The 20,728-nt window shown below is 40.5% G+C and overlaps 1 protein-coding gene across 1 annotated transcript; it reads right to left on the bottom strand.

Moving 5' to 3' along the window:
- Positions 1 to 306: 306 nt before the first annotated feature.
- gspt1l (G1 to S phase transition 1, like) lies at positions 307 to 20,426 on the bottom strand. The gene is made up of 14 exons (XM_073494191.1): positions 20,006 to 20,426; positions 18,868 to 18,912; positions 14,036 to 14,278; positions 12,952 to 12,985; positions 12,761 to 12,838; positions 12,412 to 12,592; positions 11,385 to 11,539; positions 5,548 to 5,688; positions 5,340 to 5,433; positions 4,496 to 4,576; positions 3,456 to 3,629; positions 3,203 to 3,292; positions 2,772 to 2,940; positions 307 to 979 (listed from the first exon to the last, which is right to left on the bottom strand). The coding sequence occupies exons 1-14, from the start codon at positions 20,196 to 20,198 to the stop codon at positions 927 to 929; spliced, it is 1,731 nt and encodes a 576-aa protein (XP_073350292.1). The 5' UTR covers positions 20,199 to 20,426; the 3' UTR covers positions 307 to 926.
- Between the last annotated feature and the right edge of the window lie 302 nt (positions 20,427 to 20,728).

Raw genomic sequence — 20,728 nt, 5'->3', positions numbered from 1 at the left:
GTAAGAGGGAGGAGACGGAGAGAAACTGTTTTTGAAGAAAACCTGCCAGTGAGCAGCTTAGGACACTGAATTTAAGTTACCTCTCTCTGGAAGTGAAAAGCCAGAGTTTCAGTCATCTAAGGGTTAAAATCAGTTTCAGTAAACCCACTTTCTAAAACAGGGCACTGTTCACCAAGATGTCCCTAAACAATGTTTAAATGGAAAACTGCATTGAAAAGCAACCACTTGTCAGAGTTTCATGTAACCCACTGGGACTTTGTGAAATATAAAACCAGACAGTGGAATGTGCTCTGAAAATGAACACACTTTGTTTTCCCAATTTATTATTTTATTGTCATAGTTGTTTGCTTTAATAACATTTGAACACGCTCAAGCACAATGCCAGAACGCCACATGAGAAACCAAAAAGTGGGTAAAAGCAAAGGGAGACATGTACACCCAAGAAAACATTTTGGTTTCAACTGGTTAAGTTCATTCAAACAATTTCTTTTGCAATTTACTTGTGAAAATCATTTTCTATATCCCAAGCAAAACCCTGGTCCACATCTGTTTACAGATATAACTTCTGCCATTTGTCATTGTCATTTATGAAAGCAACAACAAAAAAATATCTGGAAGAAAAAAATCATGTAATGATGAGTAGACCAGAGTAGGGAGGAGGGAGAGGTGGAGGGAGGGAGGGCTAACCCAGAAATGGCATAGCTGAGCTCTCAATATGAGAAAGCTGACTCGTGTGGACTTCTTGGTTTGTCATTTGCTTAAAAACAGGTTTTCTTTTTCACATGAGTTTTTTCTGAAGCTGATCTTCGGCACGCAGAAGGGGGCGTGACAGGGAGGTGCCGTCGCCGCTGACAACAGTGTGGGCGGGTTATGACTGAGCTCCGCCCGCTCCTTCTCACCAGGACTCTCAGGCAGCTTTGTGGTCTTCAGTCCCGCTCAGCAACCAGCTTCAGCACCTTACCGATGGCAATGGTCTTACCTGAGACGGGTAAACAGAAAAACAACCATTAGATTTCAGTCTCAACCTCAAAACAACTGATGCTTAACTAGGGATGGCTTTTACTAGGATTAAATGGAATTCGAATCAGTGTAACATCCATGTGTCCAATCCAAGTCCTTTCAAGTCTCTTATCAAATCTTCTGAGGATCTACATTTCTAAGTACTTGAAAAATTCTTCCAACTCGAAGCTTCAGTTTTTGTTGGCCGAGAAGGTTGAAACAATAGTTTTTTAAACTACGGTTTGTTTTGTAGTTGCAACCCCAAAAAATATTTGAAATGCTAATTTAATGTATCCAACATTAAATACAGCTGTAGCCTCCTGCAATTCACCAGCTACTGACTGCTAATACCAATACCAATCATATGACCAAGCTAATAAACTTCAATGGGAAATTGAATATACTCGGATCAATCAGAGACAGAAATATCAATTCCTGTTTAAGTTTATCAATACTCTTCCAGGTTCATTTTCATTATTTAAGTCGTGGGTTTTATTTAAAATCATCATTTTAAAAAAGGAATACATTCACAACAGGATTTGAATTACTTTATATTTTGAATATAACTTTTTAGAGCAGCAACCGTAAAGTTAACAGTACACACACAATAATATCTCACTGTTTATTAAAATTCACTCTTAATTTAACAAGCTCACTGTGGTTGTGTAAAACAACTGTGGACAAAGCAGGTTGAAATATCACTGTTCTACTTTTTACTTGAGTTGCTGTCAACACTGTGCTGCTCCTTGATGATGGTGGGGTGGGAGGGCTCATTCAAACATACACAGGAGAGGACAGAGAAGGTAGCACAACCCTAAATGACAGCAAAAGTTGGTAGCGAACTCTCACCATAGTTTGGTTTTGTCTTTTCATTCTGTTACGGTGCTGTACCTACATGCACTAATGGTAGAGAAAACCCTGAATAGTGCATGGTGTGAGTGGTTGGCTCACAGACAAACTACCTAGCGTTTGCTGCTGTCAACCACAGTACAGCAAAACTAAGTTAACAGTCATGTAACCTGTGATGTCATGTGAGGTCTTTGCGACAGGTCCTGACTGAGTGGAGTTTTTGACTATGAGGTTCACTCGTGTGAGAATAAATTCAGTGCAAGGAAAAGGTGAAAAAAAGGGATAAAGACAAAAAAAGTGGGTTGTTTGCATCCTGTTCTGTTTGACTCTGACAGACACCAAGCTTCAGAGAGAACCCGAGAACAGACAAACCTTTCACTGTAGTTATTATTAATAATTTGTTTTAACCTTAATTATCTGCAGCTCAATTAATCTGCTGCCTATTTTTTCAACAACAGTCAGCTAAAAATAGCACAATAAATCTGAGCATATTTTGCTGAGTAGGAACCAGATCCAGTACTGTATTTTTTGGAGAATACTTTTTTTTTTACATTTATCTATGCATTTATGTATATCATATCTACACTATGACTATTGAGCACCTTGGGCACAAAGATTTCCTTTGGAATTAACTTCTTGCACTTTTTAATTGATAATTGATAATTAATAATAATAATAATAATAATAACAATAAGTGTTAGTTGCAGCCATAGTTAGTAGTTGTAGCAGCAGTGTTGTCTGTTACTGAAATCCAACACTAATCTCTGTTTGCCAAGAGAGAGAAGCTCTCAACAGGAGGACAAAATGCTGTAGCCTATAATCCTCTAATATCACATAGTTCTAGATTTCCATCCAACCAGATGAACATATTGTTCAACCAGTGGTTAAATTTAACCCCAGTGTCTGTAGAAGCCCTAGTGTACCTTCGTCCCGTAAGGTAAACCGTCCCATCTGAGGAAAGTCTTTGAAGGTTTCGAGGCAAATGGTTCCTGCCGTGCGCAGACGGGCGATGCAGACCTGGTCCTGTTTGACAAATCGTGGTCGTGTCTTACTCTTCTCTCCTGACTTCTTGTCTACCAGACAGATTAAGGCCTGCAGGCGGAGCACAGAGTAACAGAGTATCAGCACATACACAGGTATAACACAATCATCCAAAACATCCACCCGTTACTCCATCTGTTAAACCAAAAGCGTTAAAATAGAGAGCATCACACTATGATTGGTCAAATGTCTTCTAGCAAACATTTCCATTCTTCAACAAGACATTATCCCTGAACAGTTTCAATCTGTGACTGTGTGTTTCTGTTTGTAGAAGCTTCATCATAACAGGTGAGCAGTAAAGTTAGAGTTTTACCGTAATTTGCACTTCTTCAATGCAGGTGTGAATGTGAAGGACCGCGTTGTAACCTGGACAGATGATGGATTTGTGTTCAATGATGACAATCTGTGAGGGAAAGAGTTTCAGTTACATATTATGAGAACATCTAAACACAACAGAATTTTTTTCACTTATGAGCATCATCCCAATACATCAGATGATTTCCCCTCTATTGCGTTGACTGCCGAATTGGCAAGTACCATTGAGCTGCTGCATGTGTGATACTGACCTGGGCGTCGAAAGTGCGCCCTGAGTGGCACAGGTTCTCAGCATTACACAGGATAAAGCCGGGCAAGATCTCCTCCTCCTCAATGCCCTTCAGCCGCAGCTTGAGGTTCTCACCTGGCCCAGCATCGTCCGTCTCCACATCATCTGATAGGAGACTCAACACCTCCACCACATGCTGCATTGGGAGAGACGACAAGTAGAGAAAGATGGAACAAGACAAGGACAGAGAGAGGGGGAAGGACACAGATATATGTAGTTGAAAAGTGTTTGACAGTGTAAAATGGAAACAAGACCACTAGAGAGCAGAAGCGTGACAAGTATTTCTCAATGACTGTGACAAGACTTTTGGTTCGCTTGTGCTTAAAAAGATGCACCGAATAATTGATCAATTGCCAACTATATTGATAATCGATTTAAACTTTTGCTGGTTCCAGCTTCTTTAATGCGAGGATTTACCATTTTTCTTTGTCATTTATGACAGCAAATGAAGAAGGGTTTTGGACTGTTGGTTGGACAAAAGAAGCAATTTGAAGATATTATTTTGGTCTCTGGGAAATTGTAATAAGCAGGTTTTGCAATTTTTGACATTTATTTGTGCTATTTAAAAACAAAAGTAAAAGTGATTTGTAGGACAACAGAAAGGCATCTTGTTGACTATGGTTGTAAGTAATTTAATTTACATAGTTTTATGTATTTTGTCATATGACTCTGGCAATGACTGGTATAGCCTATTATTTCTCTATGTTGTACATTGTATGTGTGATAAAAATGAAGATTCTTATGCTTCCTGTATCTGTACTTCATTACACCAGCCATGAGAAAGTATTTTGCAGATTGACTTAATAACACAAATGGCATGACAGAACTTACATATTCAAAATAGTTTGTTTTAATTTAATATAAGGTAGCCAATGGCATTTTAATTTTTGCACGTACACCATTTATAACCAAGAAATATCAGCATTAACTTTTAGTTGAGCTCTAATTCTTCGTCTTTCGTGGTTCCAGCTGATGGAAGAAAAGGCTTGTGGGATATCTTACCCTGTTTGGCATCATCACCAGCTGCTGTGCTTTACTGATTGAGCCTGACTCCAGTTTGCCCAGAATCACAGTGCCCATGTCCTGATGAGACAGATTAACAGAGTGTTACAGAGCAGGTGAGAGAAGAACAATGTGATTGCATCAACCAATCAAAGACAGGATTCATCTTTGGTTTATTGTAGAGGGCAGCCATCTGGGACACCCAATTTGTGTTTTGAGTATATACAAAGTGTTTTATCTTCGTGTCTGTCAAGTACAAGAGATGACTCAGGCAACAACACATAAACCAAGCTGTTCAGAAGGTGTATGTTAAATAAATGGTCAGTTCAGAAAGAAGACTGATCTTTCACAAAACTTGAATATCTGATATTAAAACTCTGGATAACAGCATTTACCTGACATTAAACTATCACAATCCCTCAACTTTGAACACAGTTCACAATCTAGCATCAAAACACCAACAGTGAACCGACTCAGGGAGTCAATCTTTAACAATAGGGCAGTAAATGAGCTAATTTTAGAAGCTAAACGTGCCTACTGATAACAGTAATTTGTTTCTTTGCAGATTCCTACAATGACTGACACACCTGTGGGTGGATTCAGCCCCCGTCAGCATTAAGAGGCATTCTAAATCAATTTGAACCTACAGCCTCTTAGAAGCTAACCATAACAGTTATCCACAATTACCGCGCTACACTTTTTTAAAGGCAGACTTACATTTACACAATACTGCACCTGCGTAGTTTTTAAATTTGTTCGGAAATGCTTGGTTGCAGGTAGCTGAAACTAAATCTTTTCATTGGCTTTAATGTCATTATGAATCATGCTCGGGGTCGATTCTTACCTTGTATTTATCTACAATGGGCAATCTGACTGGACCATCGCTTGATCTGTTGAAATGTGGCAAACTGTCCAGGTGTGGAATGAAAGGTAAACCTCTGGAATAACGTCAAGAGGGACAGCAGTTAGTAAAGATGGATGAACAATAACTATAACAATCATTTTAATCTATACAGTTACCATACTGATGTAAGAGTTGGTGAAGGACTTACGTATACCAGGAGCACATGTCAGTGGGCTCCTTCAGGTTGGCTCCTGTCAGTCCGGAGCACGGCATGAAGTGAATGTCTTTCTTGGGATTGAAGCCGACCTTCTTCAAAAATGGCACTAGTTTCTCCTTACACTCTTCATACCTGAGGGTTCAAAAACAGGAGAGATGTCAACAACTTCAAAGAAGAATGAAATACAAGTATGGCAGCAGACATTTCATATATAAAGGGGATGTACCAAGATGGCTGGCCTGCCGAGGCAGATTAAGACCCGCTCCCAGAGATCAAATCAGCATTCCAATTTTTTTTCAAATATTATCTTGAGTCGTTATTAATTTAGTAAGCAAGGTCACCAAGAGTTGCAATTGCCTTGGGCAAGCTAGACATCATACACTACTTGGATGCTGTATGACAGTATATGGAATGGACCTGCAGCTGAAGGTAAAAATGGAACTCTGATAAAACAATTACAACACAACATGATGTTGCATAGAGCACTAACAGCCTGTGCTTTGTTGTAAGCTCAGAGGTGCGTCTGTGTTGGCTGTGTGTCATATTTAAAACATGTTTGACAGTAATGAATGAACCTGTTGCCCTTAATTGGTATGTCAAGCACATGTCTAATATTGTGAAATTTAAACATTTCACAATATGTTAGACTAAGCCCCTACTCCATGTCTTGCTAAAGTGTGTATTCCAATATTTGTCCCTGAGAATTGAGATCACAATTTTCTCAACCGATTCTTATTTTTCAACTAAATACATATACCAGAGTGCTGGCCTTAAACATAAAATATAACAAAGTGGCTAGACTGGAAACTTGAAGGATATGGTGATGCACTGTATCATAGGGGTGGGACAAAATATCGATATGGCAGTATATCGCCACCTTCCTTGTGCGATACAAGTATCGATATATTAATTAAAAAAAATAAGGCACTCTAAACAGATCTCCCTGCCAATTTGACTGCCCAGCGTCGCTACTTTATGGCTCCTCGTGGTGGCACTTATCACATGAATGAGGGAAACTCTGACAGAAGTTAACTGGCCGAAGAAGAAGTTTACAGCAGGATATTGGCGGACAGCAATGTGAAGAAAGTTGTGCTAAGAAAGTGATGTTAAGGGATGCCCCAGCCACGTTTAAGTCCAAGTCTTTAACAAGTCTTTAACAAAATCAATGGGACAAACAAACTTGATAAAGACTATACGATATGCAAGAACTGTCTGGTAAAAGTAAAGTACATGGGCAACACCACAAACATGCAAAGCCACTTGCAACGCCACCAGCCTGATCCCTGCGTTGAGAAAGGGCTATTGTTAACATTTTAAGTCAACCTGCAGCAGTGAATGCAATGTTTAAAGCAAAGCTTCCCTTCATGTCCCCGAGGGCTGCCAGTATCATGAAGTAGGACCTCTGCACTTACAATGTGGTCAAAAATGTGGGTTTTTGCCAAATGCTACAAACACAGGAACCAAGGTATGCAATACCGAGCAGAAAACATTTCACCAAAAAAAGCTATTCTAGCTCTTTATGATGAGACGAGAGGAAAGGTGAAGGATGCACTCCAGTCTGCACGACCACCAGAGCCTCCTTGATGTCAGCTACTTCCATAACTGAAAAGGAGATCAGACAATACCAAAAAGCTCCACCACTACCACTGACAGATGATCCACCGGTATGGTGGAAATCTCAGGCACCATGCTTGCTTAGCTGGCACAAAGGTATCTGTGTGTCCCAGGGACTAGTCTATCAGCACTCTCACTCACCTCCAAACATGCTGATTAGTTGCTGTTCCTGAAGGAGAACATGCATATTTGAGGTCACTGACATGTTACTAGGTTTACATAAAAGAAGCTGATAAACTCAGGAGTTCCTTTTATAAAGAAATGTGTATTTTTTTTAATTTTGTTTTACACCAATTGGTATTTATAATTGTTCTGTAAATTTAATTTAAAGACTGAAAAACTTGTTCTGCTGCCGAACTGTGCTGTTTCATAATAGTTTTGCCAGTTTATGTGATGGCAAGTGTGGACATTTATAAAACACACTGGGTCTCATTCATGAAACATGAGCAGAACGAATTTGTGTGTAAACTGTTCGCAGACGGAAATTTACGTGCATCTCGCATTCATCAATATTTTAGTAGCTCCGATCTTTTCGTAGCTACTAACAAAATCTACACATGCTGCTGACCACGCGTAGTGCTTGTGTAAATTTAAGAATGCACATACATAATGCTTGTCACTATTGAAAATTACAATTTAAATTCATATTGCGCTCTGTTATGTACACAATACGCAGATGCCTTTGAAACACGTGATATAGCCTAAACATATGATAAAAATATAACACATTTAGTTAAAGTAGTTGGCAATTGGCAGGTTTAAGATCCAGATTAGGTTCATGATTGTGAATTATCTATGTAAATCGACTCAATAGATTACACGTTCTTTCTACATGTTGAATGATGATAATAAAAATATAGGCTCCAGTGGAGGCATGTCGCTGTCTCCGCCAGGTATAATTCCTGACAGAGAGGTCTCCCCAGTTATCCCCGCGATGCGCTCGTCTGCAGTTGATAGCTGCGACTGTGAGCCTCCTCCTCCTGTGGCTGATATATTTCTTTTGTGTGAGGTTATGGGTTTCTTTGCCTCCAGTTTCATGTCAAACCATTTACGCTTCACCTCGGACATGGTTCTCTGGACTACAGAGACAATATTGACGGCATCTGTCACCTCCCTCCAGGCCTTCGCTTTGCCTGTCCCTGTCACACCACTGCTAACAGATAAAAATAAAAAAAATTTTCTTAATTCCACTTCACCCAAAAGTATTTCTATCTCCGCTTCCACAAAGTTCTTTTTTCTTTCTCTCCCTTTCTTCGTTTGCGCCATGACTGACAGGTTGACTGGATGCATCTACACCTCCTTATATGGTGGTCATTGACAATTCATGGGCGGGGATTTATGCCAATAGCTGATTACCGGGAGCGCGCTGTCACTTTACGATGGATTGGCATTCACGATCATACATACGTGTTTACGATCAGATCTGAGTTTCCCGCAGTGTTCATGAATCCGGAGTAGGTTTTTAGTATGTAACTTGTCAAAGAGGCACTATACTAGGACTAAATGTACTTTTTGTTCAGTGTTTGTCAGTTTGTGAAATTCTGTGTAAAATTAGAGAAATTCTGCACTTTACCTTTTTACAGCATTTTGTCCAGTTAGACAGACATGATGTATCGTTAGATTGTCTTGCAATATATAGATTATCACAGAATCTCTATTGCGATATAATCAGTATTGTGGGCCATGTATCGCTTATCATATCGTGTGTTACCCTGTGATTCCCACCCCTACTGCATCATAGTGCTCTCAATCTTCCTCTGTATCCATTAGAATTTCTTTTCTTATTTTTAATATTCACATTATAATCAAATTTTAAATGCTCAAATTTAGGCCATTATGAATATTTGTTATCTACCTCTACACTGTATATACAGGCTTATGCATTGCCAATTCTGCCATCAGTATATGGTTGTTATATATTTGTCCACTAGAAGGCATTCACACATTACCAAAAAAATTAAATTGATAGCTTTCTTGCGGAGCAATAACGTTTAGTCAAAAAGCCCTGTGATAAGGAAGGGAGAGGCATCGTTTTGGACATTGTAATGTTGGCACATTGTACGTGAGGTTGTGATTTAGATAACTTTATTGTTGATCAGACTTGACAAAAGTATCTTGTTTCTGGCCTACACACACAGAAAAGCATATTTTTATGAGCGGAACAGCCTTACACTGAAGGTTAGTGATGACTGTTGTCCTTTTATCACCCTACATATTGTGTGCTTGCTGTCAGCTGTGATGGCAACACCCAGAGTTGGCAACCCTAACAACATCAAACACATGTGTGACAACACTTCAATTTGTCAAGTTTTGTTGGGGACCCATTACATTTCTCTGGGACCCTCTCAAATGCTCAACTGTGGTTCCCTGGGACTTCTCTGAAAACCCTATCAACATTCCTTTGTATAATAGAAGGGGAAAAAAAGTGTAAGAATATTTCCATTCTTGAAATTTTGTTTTTGAGTTTTCTTTATTCATTAGACTAAAAAAGGCTAAGAGAGTTTGTTAAATGAGGAAAACTCACTGATCACATACATCTCCCAGCTGATATTACAGGGCCTGAATTATCGGACTATTGCCTCTTGAGGTACGAAGCGGTATTATGAGACAGGGTGGGTCGAGGCTAGCTGGTTAGCATGCTAACTTCAGGACATATCTCAGCAACACAGTACATAAATGTCTTTGACATAACGTCAACACTTATTTCTTCACACAATTCATTTTGGCCCTACCTTGTATAGTGCTCCTTTAAAAGAAGCTTTCTTGTAAATAAAAGTTATGTTGTGACTCACTAAAACTCTGTATCCTTGAGGTCTAACTAACCCAACCATTTTTCCTAACTCATAAAAAATTTGCAAAGCCAATTTGTTAAGGACTTTAGAATCCAGCATTGTTTTCAACCTCCACGTGTTGATCAGTGAAATAATGTGGTGGCACTGGCAGGAACGTCTAACACATTACTTGTGCACACACACAAGAGATTATCAAAACAGGATGCACTCGCAGAAAAACAGCTCCATAGCACTACAAGGTCACCTTTATTTTTGAAACAGTGCCAGAAACGACGTGCTTGCATAACAAAAACATAACTTTGATCAGAGCACTAAACTACCACTAACTACCAGTTTGCTAGTAGTATTTGATATTTAGGGTGCCTTTCATGTGATCATCGAAACCACAGGTGTCAGTTAGGCTTCTTAACAAACTCCAGCTACATTCAATTCCCTCTCTTCTGTTGATCCAATTACACTTCCCCCTTAAAATCAACTCACTACCTATTCTAGTCCTTATCATACGTCCTGTATTCAAAGCTGACCATTATTTACATTTTATGTCATGTTGCCCTATGTAGCGGTATAAGAATTTATATTTTTACCTGACTTTCATTTCAGTTGCCCTATGAAGTAAATAAGCGCAATTTATATTACTCTTAGTTTTAAAGTGGGGCCAAAACAATAAGCAACACTTTACGTACAAAGGTAAACAGGTTACTGTCAGACTTACGGTTACACAAGAATAGAGACATAATGTTCACATACACTGTGGTAACCTTTGAGCTGTAAAAGCTATGACTACCTGCACCATGCTGTGTAGACCGTCAGCTCATTTCAGTATGTGAATTTTTCCAGATGGTGCGACTGCATGTTTAGTCAATGGGAAGATGTGATTAGATAAAAAACATGTTCCAATTTGTGAGGTGATTTCTCAGTCTCCTTTTCAACCTATCCTTTTTATTTCATCACATCACAACTCAGAAACACACAATAGTTGATACGAAGAACAACAGGATGTACACACCTGTACTTTGACCTGTCTACTTGTGATTGTACCACTCAGGACAGATGTGCATACCAACTGTTTACAGCCTCACAGTGACACTTTCCCTGTCTCAAGAGGTTAATAGGCTCATGTTCAAAGACTATTATTAGGAACACTGAACTGACTTTTTTTTTTTTATTAATCTATTTAGGAATCCGGGTTTTCTCTGATCACTGAACAAAGAAAATGGGTTTCATACACACATGATTTTTTAAGAAATTAGACTACAAAGAAGCCCAACATGTTATATGGTTCTGGCAAAAGCAAACAGTTTCGTAATCAAGTTGGAGTTATCTGTTTCTTTACTTACTGAAATGTGATCCATGAGCTGCTGCTTAGTGTTTAAGTGTGAGATGAGTTATGAATTATGTGTGCATCATTATCCATCTACCCACCTCTCCAGGCTCCAGCTGACTGTAGGATCATCCATTTTATTCACCAGAACTATCAGGTGCTTGACCCCAGCTGTCTTGGCCAACATGGCGTGCTCCCGCGTCTGTCCACCCTTCTCAAACCCAGTTTCAAACTCGCCTTTCCTAGCAGAGATCACCTGAGGGACAACGTATTCTTTTAATAAATGGTTTTGTCAACAAGTGCTGTGAAAACATACATGGTTTTATAAAAGTTGATTTCTTGCTGTAGCAAACTCATGTGTAACAAAAAGGATGACATCTGAATAAACGACAAAAAAAAACAAAACAATGTTACTTCACCCATAAAAACTTTCCTGGTTATGTTAAACAAAGTGGTTCATGGGCCTGCAGTCTACATGTTTAAGTGTCCTTGGGCAAGATACTGAACTCCAAATTGCCCCAGGTGGCTCTTCCATCGGTGTGAGTGTATATGAATGGTTCTTGCTCCTGATGAGCAGGTGGAGACTTGCATGGTGGCCTCTGCAAATGGTCTATGGATGTGTGTGAATTGGTGAATGCTGACTTGTGTAGTAAAGTGCTTTGTGTGGTCGCTGAGACTAGAAAAGCACAAACCTTTTGACCATAGGAACTGTTTAAGGTACTCTGATAACTTTATTGAGATGGGTCTGATTGCAGACCAAGGCAATGTGAACTTCTGTGAGCTCCCATTTAAACCACTGACGGTGGTTTTCTTAGTGTGACAGAGGAGTCTGTCATACTGACCGTGGCTGACAGCATTCTGTATGCAAACTGTATCAATATCAGGGGATTTACTCTGATGTGTTTGATGTTTATGCAACAGTAACCTGAAACCTAAAAAAATCTATCTTATTCTGCTTTGGTCTTCATGATTCTTCAGATGCCGAATAGATGCAAATAGGGTTGTTTTAAAGGACTGGGTGCCGATACCCAAGACAAGTTGGAAAACAAAGACTGATTAGTCCAGTTTTGACTTGATGTTCCACTTTAGATAAACAGTTCAACAACACTGTTAATTTTCAAGACTCACCAGAACAGCCAAATCTGCCTGCGATGCACCTCCAATCATGTTGGGCACAAAGCTTTTGTGGCCGGGAGCGTCTAGGATGGTAAAGTGCTTTTTCTCTGTCTCAAAGTATGCTCGGCCCACCTCCACCGTCTTGCCTTTGTCCCTCTCCTCTTGGTTGGTGTCTAAAGCCCAAGAAAGATACCTGGGAGACAGACAAGTGATATTTTATTGTTGTTTGTTTATACATATACACCGATACTGACAGATCTAAAATACGTACGCTAATATTGGTTCAGTTAAACACACAGTCAGGTGGTTCCTGACCATATTAACAAAACATAAAAAGCTTAACACATTCGTGCTCACTCACCAGGTTTCCCTGTTCTTTTCCTTGGCTTCTCTCTCATACTTCTCTAAGGTTCTCTTGTCTACCATGCCTGTTAGATACCTGTAGGAGAGGAGGGGAACAACAGGGAAATGTACAATGTGCCAAAGGTCTGTGGTGAATGAAATTTCACTTGTATGCAGGTAGTCAACCAAATAGGGGAGACTGTTACTCACATGATTTGCCCACCAATGGTCGACTTGCCAGCATCTGGAGAAGAAGCAACACAGCGGGTTTAGATTAGAAAGTACTGTGACATTACTTTACTTTCTGTTGGACTACGTTATGAGTGGCATGACATAAACAAGTCCAGACTAACAATTATAAACACTGGAGCCAAATGCATATTGAAGCTGGCTCATAGGCTCCCTCTAATAGTCTCTCCCACTCCCTTTACTTCTTTAATTCAGAAAGAGAAAGGAGCTTCCCATCCCAACAGTGTGCGGAACCCAGACTAAAGGTTGCCTTCTTATTGTCGCTCTGTTTCCTCTTGTTTAAGATGTCATATCTCAGCTGTTGACTGTACCATTATCTAATTAAAATTTGGTGGATGAATCATTTTGAGCGTCACAATGCCCACAAAATGACTTGTTTCACTATCACAATCACAATTTAAGCCATTCGGTCCAATAACATTTGGAAAGTCTAGAAGAGTCGCACTTTTAAATTATTTTATCCCCATTCAAGTTAGCCAGGCGCTAAACTGGAAGTAAGCCGGCTCGGTTGGCAGAGCTGGGAAGTCGAGCTTTTTTGGCTTCAAAACACCACTGAGCAGCTTTCATAGGAATGAACCAGGCTCCACCTCCAACGCTGTGTCCAAATTCCTTCCTTATTTATGCACCACCGGACGATGGCGAGGATAACAGCATCACATCACCCGGCAGAATTTAGCATGTTCACCCGGGTCTTACGTTTAGATCAGAGCAGAGCTGAGCCGTGGTGATAAAAACCCGGGTCTACTGCAGAGTCAATTGACCCAGGTGTAAATGCCAAGTGCACACATTCCCATTGCACACAAAAGCCTGATCTTAGCGGGTTTAAGTGGGATTTTTGACCAGTGGAAAAGGGGTATAAATGTGATTTCTGGACATTTTCATTCCACTAGTCTGAGACACAACGTTAGAAGATGTTATGGAAGCAAAATAGCCCAAAATGTCAAAATTGACCTGTGCATGAAAAATCACGCCGTCTCTCCCACTGCATTTATTCTTACTGTATCATCCACCAAATGACCTACAGTAGACAGATGTATGCACTGACCTACGTGTCCGATGAACACAACATTGATGTGTTCCTTCCTGGGGGCGTCTGGCTGTGTAGGTGGAACCTTGGGTGCTGGCGCTTCCTCTTCCTCCTCCATCGTCTCCGGAGCCGTCTCCTCTGTTGTTGCTTGCACCTCTGGCCCCCGGTCCCCGCCTCCTGGCTCCTCCTCGTTTGGCTCAGCCTCTTTCTGGTCCCATGGCTCCTCTGTGCTCATCTCTGTGTCGCCGTTCTCCACCGGAGCTGCACAGCCACAAACAGCACACACAACATTCAGGGCCAAGCTACTCAAAACTAGCCAACTTGGTGAAAAATATACAGATCTCATTATTATATTAACATGCCAACCAACCATTAACACACAGGTGGATATCAATAATTATTTTTGCCAGTTTTACTTTACTGCATTATCTGAGCCGTTGTTGTCACAAAAGACCTTGTTAACTGTAAACTGCCGTGATCAGTGCTTTGTCGGGAAAAGGCACTCCAAATAAAAGTTGGGGTAGTTTTTCTGTGACAATCGGTAAACACTGAAACCTTTGTCCCTAAATACACTTGAGGAATTAAGTACAAATGAAAACAAACGGTTCCTGTTCAGTGTACCATGTAACTACTGCAGAAAAAGAAATGCCTTCATGTTTTACCTGTGAGGGCTTGCTTCGCAACAAAAAGTTTTAAGAAACACTTGGCACTATTACACATTTTGTTCTGCTACCTTGTCCTGTGATTGACTACCACTGTCAGCTGACTGCAGCAGAACCAGCAGGATCGGTACCATGTTCAAGCTGTTCTGCTGGATTGTAGGTGGAAACATGTCCTTTATTGCTGATGGTCAAACCAAAGCACAACAGCCAAAGGTGGCTTTTGACTAGATGTTACAGTTTACATAAAAATTCATTAGCACACAACTGTCTGTTGAACAACTCACACTGTATTGTGGTTGAAACCTCTGCCAGTGGAGCTTTTCTGTTTATGCCTTCTTTATCCAAGCAGGAACTCATTTATGAATTTTGGTTAGCTCCATTCTTCTGTTTGACAACAGCCTGATAAACAGTAAACCTTCACATAGCTATTACTGAATGAAACAGCATGAGCAACACCTACCATGGTGTGCCATGTTTTTAAATGAAATGCCAGAGAGACATAAACATTAACAGGGAATCAGGAGAAAAGCTACCGCAGTGTTGGAAAAAGTTGTGGATACATTTTCTCTATGTAGTGCAGTGTTACAACAGCACAGCAATGAACACTTAGCACCGAAGGAGGAGACAAAAAGAAAACAATGTCAGTGCTCTGACATAAAGCCTCCTACACAGTTCAACAGCACTGCAGAGAACAGATCTTGGTTAAGTGTGCGTCCAGTTCCAGTTGTTTTTAACCTGATTTAAAAATTACATTTATGCATTTACATGTGCGACACAACACCAGTAAATCAAGCTCTACATGATGGGCAACTTCTTCCTTTATTTGTTTTGCTTTATGCTGAAATAACAGTTATATGAGAATATACTTCTGTCTCCTGTTACTCAGTCCAGTAAATGTTACATATTCACTCCACACTACCTGGGAAATTGGCACAACTCGCTAATGAATAAAAAACAATACAAGAGAGTAGTGAGTCTTCTTAGAGGAGCATCTTTGACTTGACTCATGAATGTGCGTTTGTGCTCATAGCGGAGATGCTCACTAGTCAAGTGTCAAGTCCAAGTCAAGTCTCTAATGGCTGTAATGAGTGTTCTATAATTTGCCATCCGGTCTGCTTAAAACACTGCATAACTATATCTAAGGAATTCAAATTTTGTACTGTGTTATTATCACTCCTTTATCGATTAGCATACATTGTAAGCATTGATAAGTTATTTGGTATTTGAACATGAACATACAGCTACAATACAGAGAAAGTATGGTGGCAGCAGAACCTGACCATTTCTACAGTCATGGCAAAGCCAGCACTATGTGAACAAGTGTGGCAGGCAAACATTCATATTTTCAAAATACTCAGCCAACACTAATCCAATCAAGCAAGCTAAAATTAGATAGCTTATTATGCTGAGCTAAACAGATTTGTGAACACACAACAGATGCCAATGTAAACTTTTACAACTGACTTACTGACCTGTCTGGGTGTGTTACCAGATGCCTGATAAAGTTTGACGTGGGTGATCCAGCGTCCTTTATTTTAATTCCGCAGACATTGCAATTGGCAAGTCTTTTGTTTGGGCATTGTGTGAAGTCTTTATAGCCAAAGGTGATGACAAATGGCACAGCAGCTGCCAGGGTGCTCGCCATGGTTTTGTTTTAGCTGTGTTGTTGCAGCATACATCATCATCTGTGGCTGTGTGCTTGTGAAATGGGAGGGAGGGCATGATTGGTAAGCTTGCCAGACTTATAACAAAGATTGACCATGAGTCCCAGATCGCGAGTCCAAGTCCAGTCTCATGTCTCTGCGTGTGGAGACTTGATCATAAGAGCAACCTCCAAGATTCTTTTCAATCATTATAGCGAATTAAGGGTCCACCTGAGCCACTGGGCTGCATTAGTTTGCAATAGCTTTTCTGCACATTTTCAGTTTGGCTGGAACTTTACTAACAAAGACTACAGAAAAAGGGCAAAGCGATAATTCAGATGGTTTGAATGAACTGCTTCACATTAAGACCTAAAGCTGACCTGTTCAAGTGACCACAACATGGAGTATGGCATGTGCGCTGGTGACTGTTATCACATTGTTCTCCAATAAAGAAAACAGTTGTTGGCCAACAAAGCTGATTCTGACATAACACAAAGAAGCTACAAATTGTAAAACATGGATGCAAATCCAAATAATATCCAGATCTGGAAAATGTAAATGTTTTCATAGAGGACAGTCTTTTTCCCCAGCCGCTGTAAAGTAACAAATAGGATACTGGATTAGGCTAGACTGAAGTAAAGGGGGCTGCTGGGCTTTGGCGGAGGATTGCGCTCTGCTGAGTGCCATTACAGTTTTATTTTTCTAACCGTATATTTTACAGTCCCCACTTTTGTGTAGCCCCTAATTACACCGGCACAATTAATCTTTAGTAAAGCAACCAGAAGTGCCTTTACTCTATCAACAAGAATGGGACTCCGTAGGGCGCATACCTCCGCCAAGGCCCAACAGCCCCCTTTAATTCACTCAAACCACGGCTCTAAATATTACAACCACTCATAATGGCTTAACCGTAATTCAAGATCACCGGATCTTGGATCCATATCAAAATGTCTCCTACCTCGCCATTTTAAAGAAAGTGATACTGAAGTTAATTTATATTGTGTGATCCTGCTGACAAACTTACAACCAAACCAGGAGCTCAGAGTTTTTTTTTAAACCTTCCACATTCACTATGATGGATCAGTCTACCCCTTTAAATATTTTCTTTATTGAGTACATTATGTTATTGTTTATACAGCAGGAGGTTGTGACAGTTTACAATCAGCCATAAGAAGTTTAAAGAGAAATACTTGCATTAAACACCATGCAGATCCCAACCTGTGGTTTATGAAAACCTTTAAATGCATTACTATATTTGCTCTGAACTTTTGATTTACAATGTCCACGACAGAAAAATGCCTGCTGTGTGCACAGATGACCCAGACATAGTGAGTACACCTCAACTGTTAACATCCAACCACATTTCAGTGCTTCCTTTTCCTTCCAACTCTGTGAAGTTGTTTCTAAATATGAAGACCACAGGGTACCTAACTACAAGAAGCAAAAAATATTTAATAACATCATTTCACTAGTTCACAACTTAACCGATTGTGTGAGTGTTCACTGTAAGTCTCTCTAAAATGTTCCTGTACACTCGGACGTTATCCATTAAAACAAGGCCATGTCTGTTTAAAGAGATAATGAAAACAGTCCCAGTGAATGTGACAGAGCAGACAGCCTGAGACAAAACAAAAGATGAACTGATGCTAGAAACTCACTGTTCAGTTAGTTTGTGGTCAAACACAGAAAAGGGCATCATGTGGCAGATGTAGATACACAAAGCAGGTGGGTGATAAAGCCAGACTCTAGTGGTTAATGTGCAGTATTATCAGGGTGTATTTGGTAAAGCTGGTGGTGTCACAGGTTTATTAATTGGTGGGAACATTTCCTGACCATGCTATCCCTTCATACAAACAGCAAAATGCCTCATGTGACAATAAAAACATTCTTTCAAAATGGAAGCTTTAAGGTTCCAAAGGTGTTACAAGTTTTAAGGTTAACAGGTGCAAACAGATACCAGCCTGACACCAGTCAAAATTTATATTTTACCATATATACTGTCAAAAAAACCAACAGCTTAGAGGTGCATTGCCATCGCTCTTCACTCACATGAGAATGTGGTAAACAATCCTGCTGCCCAAATCACAATACCTTGTGAAGCAGCTGATTTGCAAGGTCATGTGAGAATACAGCCCTGATTTGCAACATAGCCTGCCGCTAACATAGTAGAAGCACTGTATCTGCAACGAAGCCTGCCACAAATATAGCAGAAGCACCATGGGACAGCTCCAGTGGTAGAAACAGTATTGCCACCACCAAATTGTCATGTTGCCAAGACCTAAAGCCAACAATGCTAGAAGACTACAGAAATGTTTCCTGTCTCACTCCAGTAAAGGGCAAAAGGTGCACCCCAAGAAATCTTTAAAAAAATAAGTATAAATAGGGGGGGAGGGGGTCTCAGTGAGTCATGATGTAAGAGATGCTATAGGCTTGGTTAATCCTATCTGTTCAGTGTGCACAAGTCAGGACAATGAGGTGAGCCGTAACAGCATGTATGTGACACATGGCACAGGGAATCCTGCTTATACACAGGCACCATACATACCAGCACTTTCTGACACCTCCATGGTGGATATCTTTTCAACAGCAACTGGAAAAGAAATAATGTTTTAGTTAATGTTTAAGTTCCTTTGAAATGACCTGACCTGTTTCCCTAACTACAGGCCGAATTCAGTTAGAGGAAGAGTATGGGACTTTCTAACCAAGTGTGAGTATCACAGAACACTTTTATTTTCTGTCTGTTCTATGCACAGATTTCATTATGCCTTCAGAGGCCACCTAGTCAAGGCCGGAAAAAGACAGTAGAGGGGTTTAACAGTTTTTCATGTCAAGCACCAACATCTGTAAACTTCCACTTGGTGACATTGTCCACTGATGGCACATGGGGATATGTTTTAAAAACATGGCATGCGGATTTTGAGTGTATTTCAGTGTGTCAAACTATTTGTAAGGAGTTCTGTGGATGTGGGACATGCTGATTAAAACATTTATTTTTTCCTATGAGAACAGCTGTGTTACTGCAGCTTCACCCTAAGCTTGGTCTCTAGTCTGCCTGCACGCGGTTTCCAATGACACATTTTGCTCAATTCTTGACCAGCAGTGCGTCAGAACATCCACGTCATACCAAACACTCACGTTCCCACTAATTTCTTTCCAATGACGAGCTAAGCTTTTATCATTAAGGTAAAGCCGGGCTATTGCAAAAATGACAGCACGACTGTCAGCAGCACTTCTTGCTATGTTTCATTTACTGTTTTCGATTAAGCTGTTACTTTGCTAAAACGCACTACCGAGCGACACAGGCGCTCACTTGTGAAACCACACAAGCTAACCAAAATGCTAGCTAGCTACTGCCGGTCGGTTGTAACAAGCTAATGCCGGCTGGGTTGGTGACTTCAAAGACAGTTATGGCAGTGTTCAACAAGCTAAAGCGTCACTTTATAGCCGAGTACATAAGTAATACTAACAGGATAGATGGGCTGTAATCAAAGTTACACAGTATCGGACAATCCAACTAAATTACTGCTACACCAAACAGCACAGCAGCAAGCTAGCTTGTCGCGCTTCAAGGAACGCGTGTCTGTGAAGTGGCTAGTTAGCTAGCTAGCAACTACCCAGCCCAGACTCCTAGCAAATAGCATTATGCTAGCCAACGTAGCTCCCCAACGTGACTGTGAACTTACCAACGGAATCGACATTTTCCGAGTTTGCTTTGATGGAAAAAGATGGAACAAATTCGGCGGCGTTTACATTGGGCACAAACGGTTTAGCATTCACATTTAGGGATGTGAATGCTGATTCAAGTTGTCCGTCGATTGTGGCCTCCACATCGTCCTCTTGTTCCCAGGAATCAGGGGCAGTGTCTCTCGGGTCCATCGTGGGTCTTGGATTTTCACTACTGTGAAATTTGAGCTACGCAGTTCTGGGTCTACGTAAGTGTCCGCCCAAAACCCGATGTTAAGGTCACCCCTTGGAGTAATGGATAGCGTCCCAACTCGAAGTGTAATGTTTTATCTCCGATTCAGGTGAAATATAGCAACCGGTTTCTGTCGGTGAGACGCCAGAGAGGATATTCGACTCAGCACTCCCAGAGACAGTCCGCGTGAGCTAATGCGTGCCGTCAGTCGACGTGCAACCCCCGGTGACCTCTGGGATATGAAGTCCTATTCAAAAGCGGAAAACGTTTGCCTTGAAAGGCTCACGAGGGCAAGAAAACTACATTCCCCATCGACTAACCAAATGCAGTTTACGTCAGAAATTTCAGGAGCCGCAGATTCAACATTTAGTTTTGTGAGGAATGACTTTTATGTGCCGAGTTATACAATTTAATTCACTCGTTAATATAATAGGAATTGATTTTTTGTTTGGAAAGCTCATTATCCTTACATTCAATATCCCATGTTTCA

The sequence above is a fragment of the Pagrus major genome, chromosome 23, assembly GCF_040436345.1.
Source record: "Pagrus major chromosome 23, Pma_NU_1.0".
NCBI lineage: Eukaryota > Metazoa > Chordata > Actinopteri > Spariformes > Sparidae > Pagrus > Pagrus major.
This window is presented reverse-complemented; position numbering and strand designations above follow the sequence as displayed.

Coding starts and splice junctions, on each gene's coding strand:
- gspt1l (XM_073494191.1), bottom strand. CDS start 20,198: ATGGACCCGAGAGACACTGCCCCTGATTCCTGGGAACAAGAGGACGAT. Junction 5,434..5,547: donor GACATGTGCTCCTGGTATAC/GTAAGTCCTTCA, acceptor ACGTTATTCCAG/AGGTTTACCTTTCATTCCAC. Junction 2,941..3,202: donor TTGAAGAAGTGCAAATTACG/GTAAAACTCTAA, acceptor CTCCGCCTGCAG/GCCTTAATCTGTCTGGTAGA.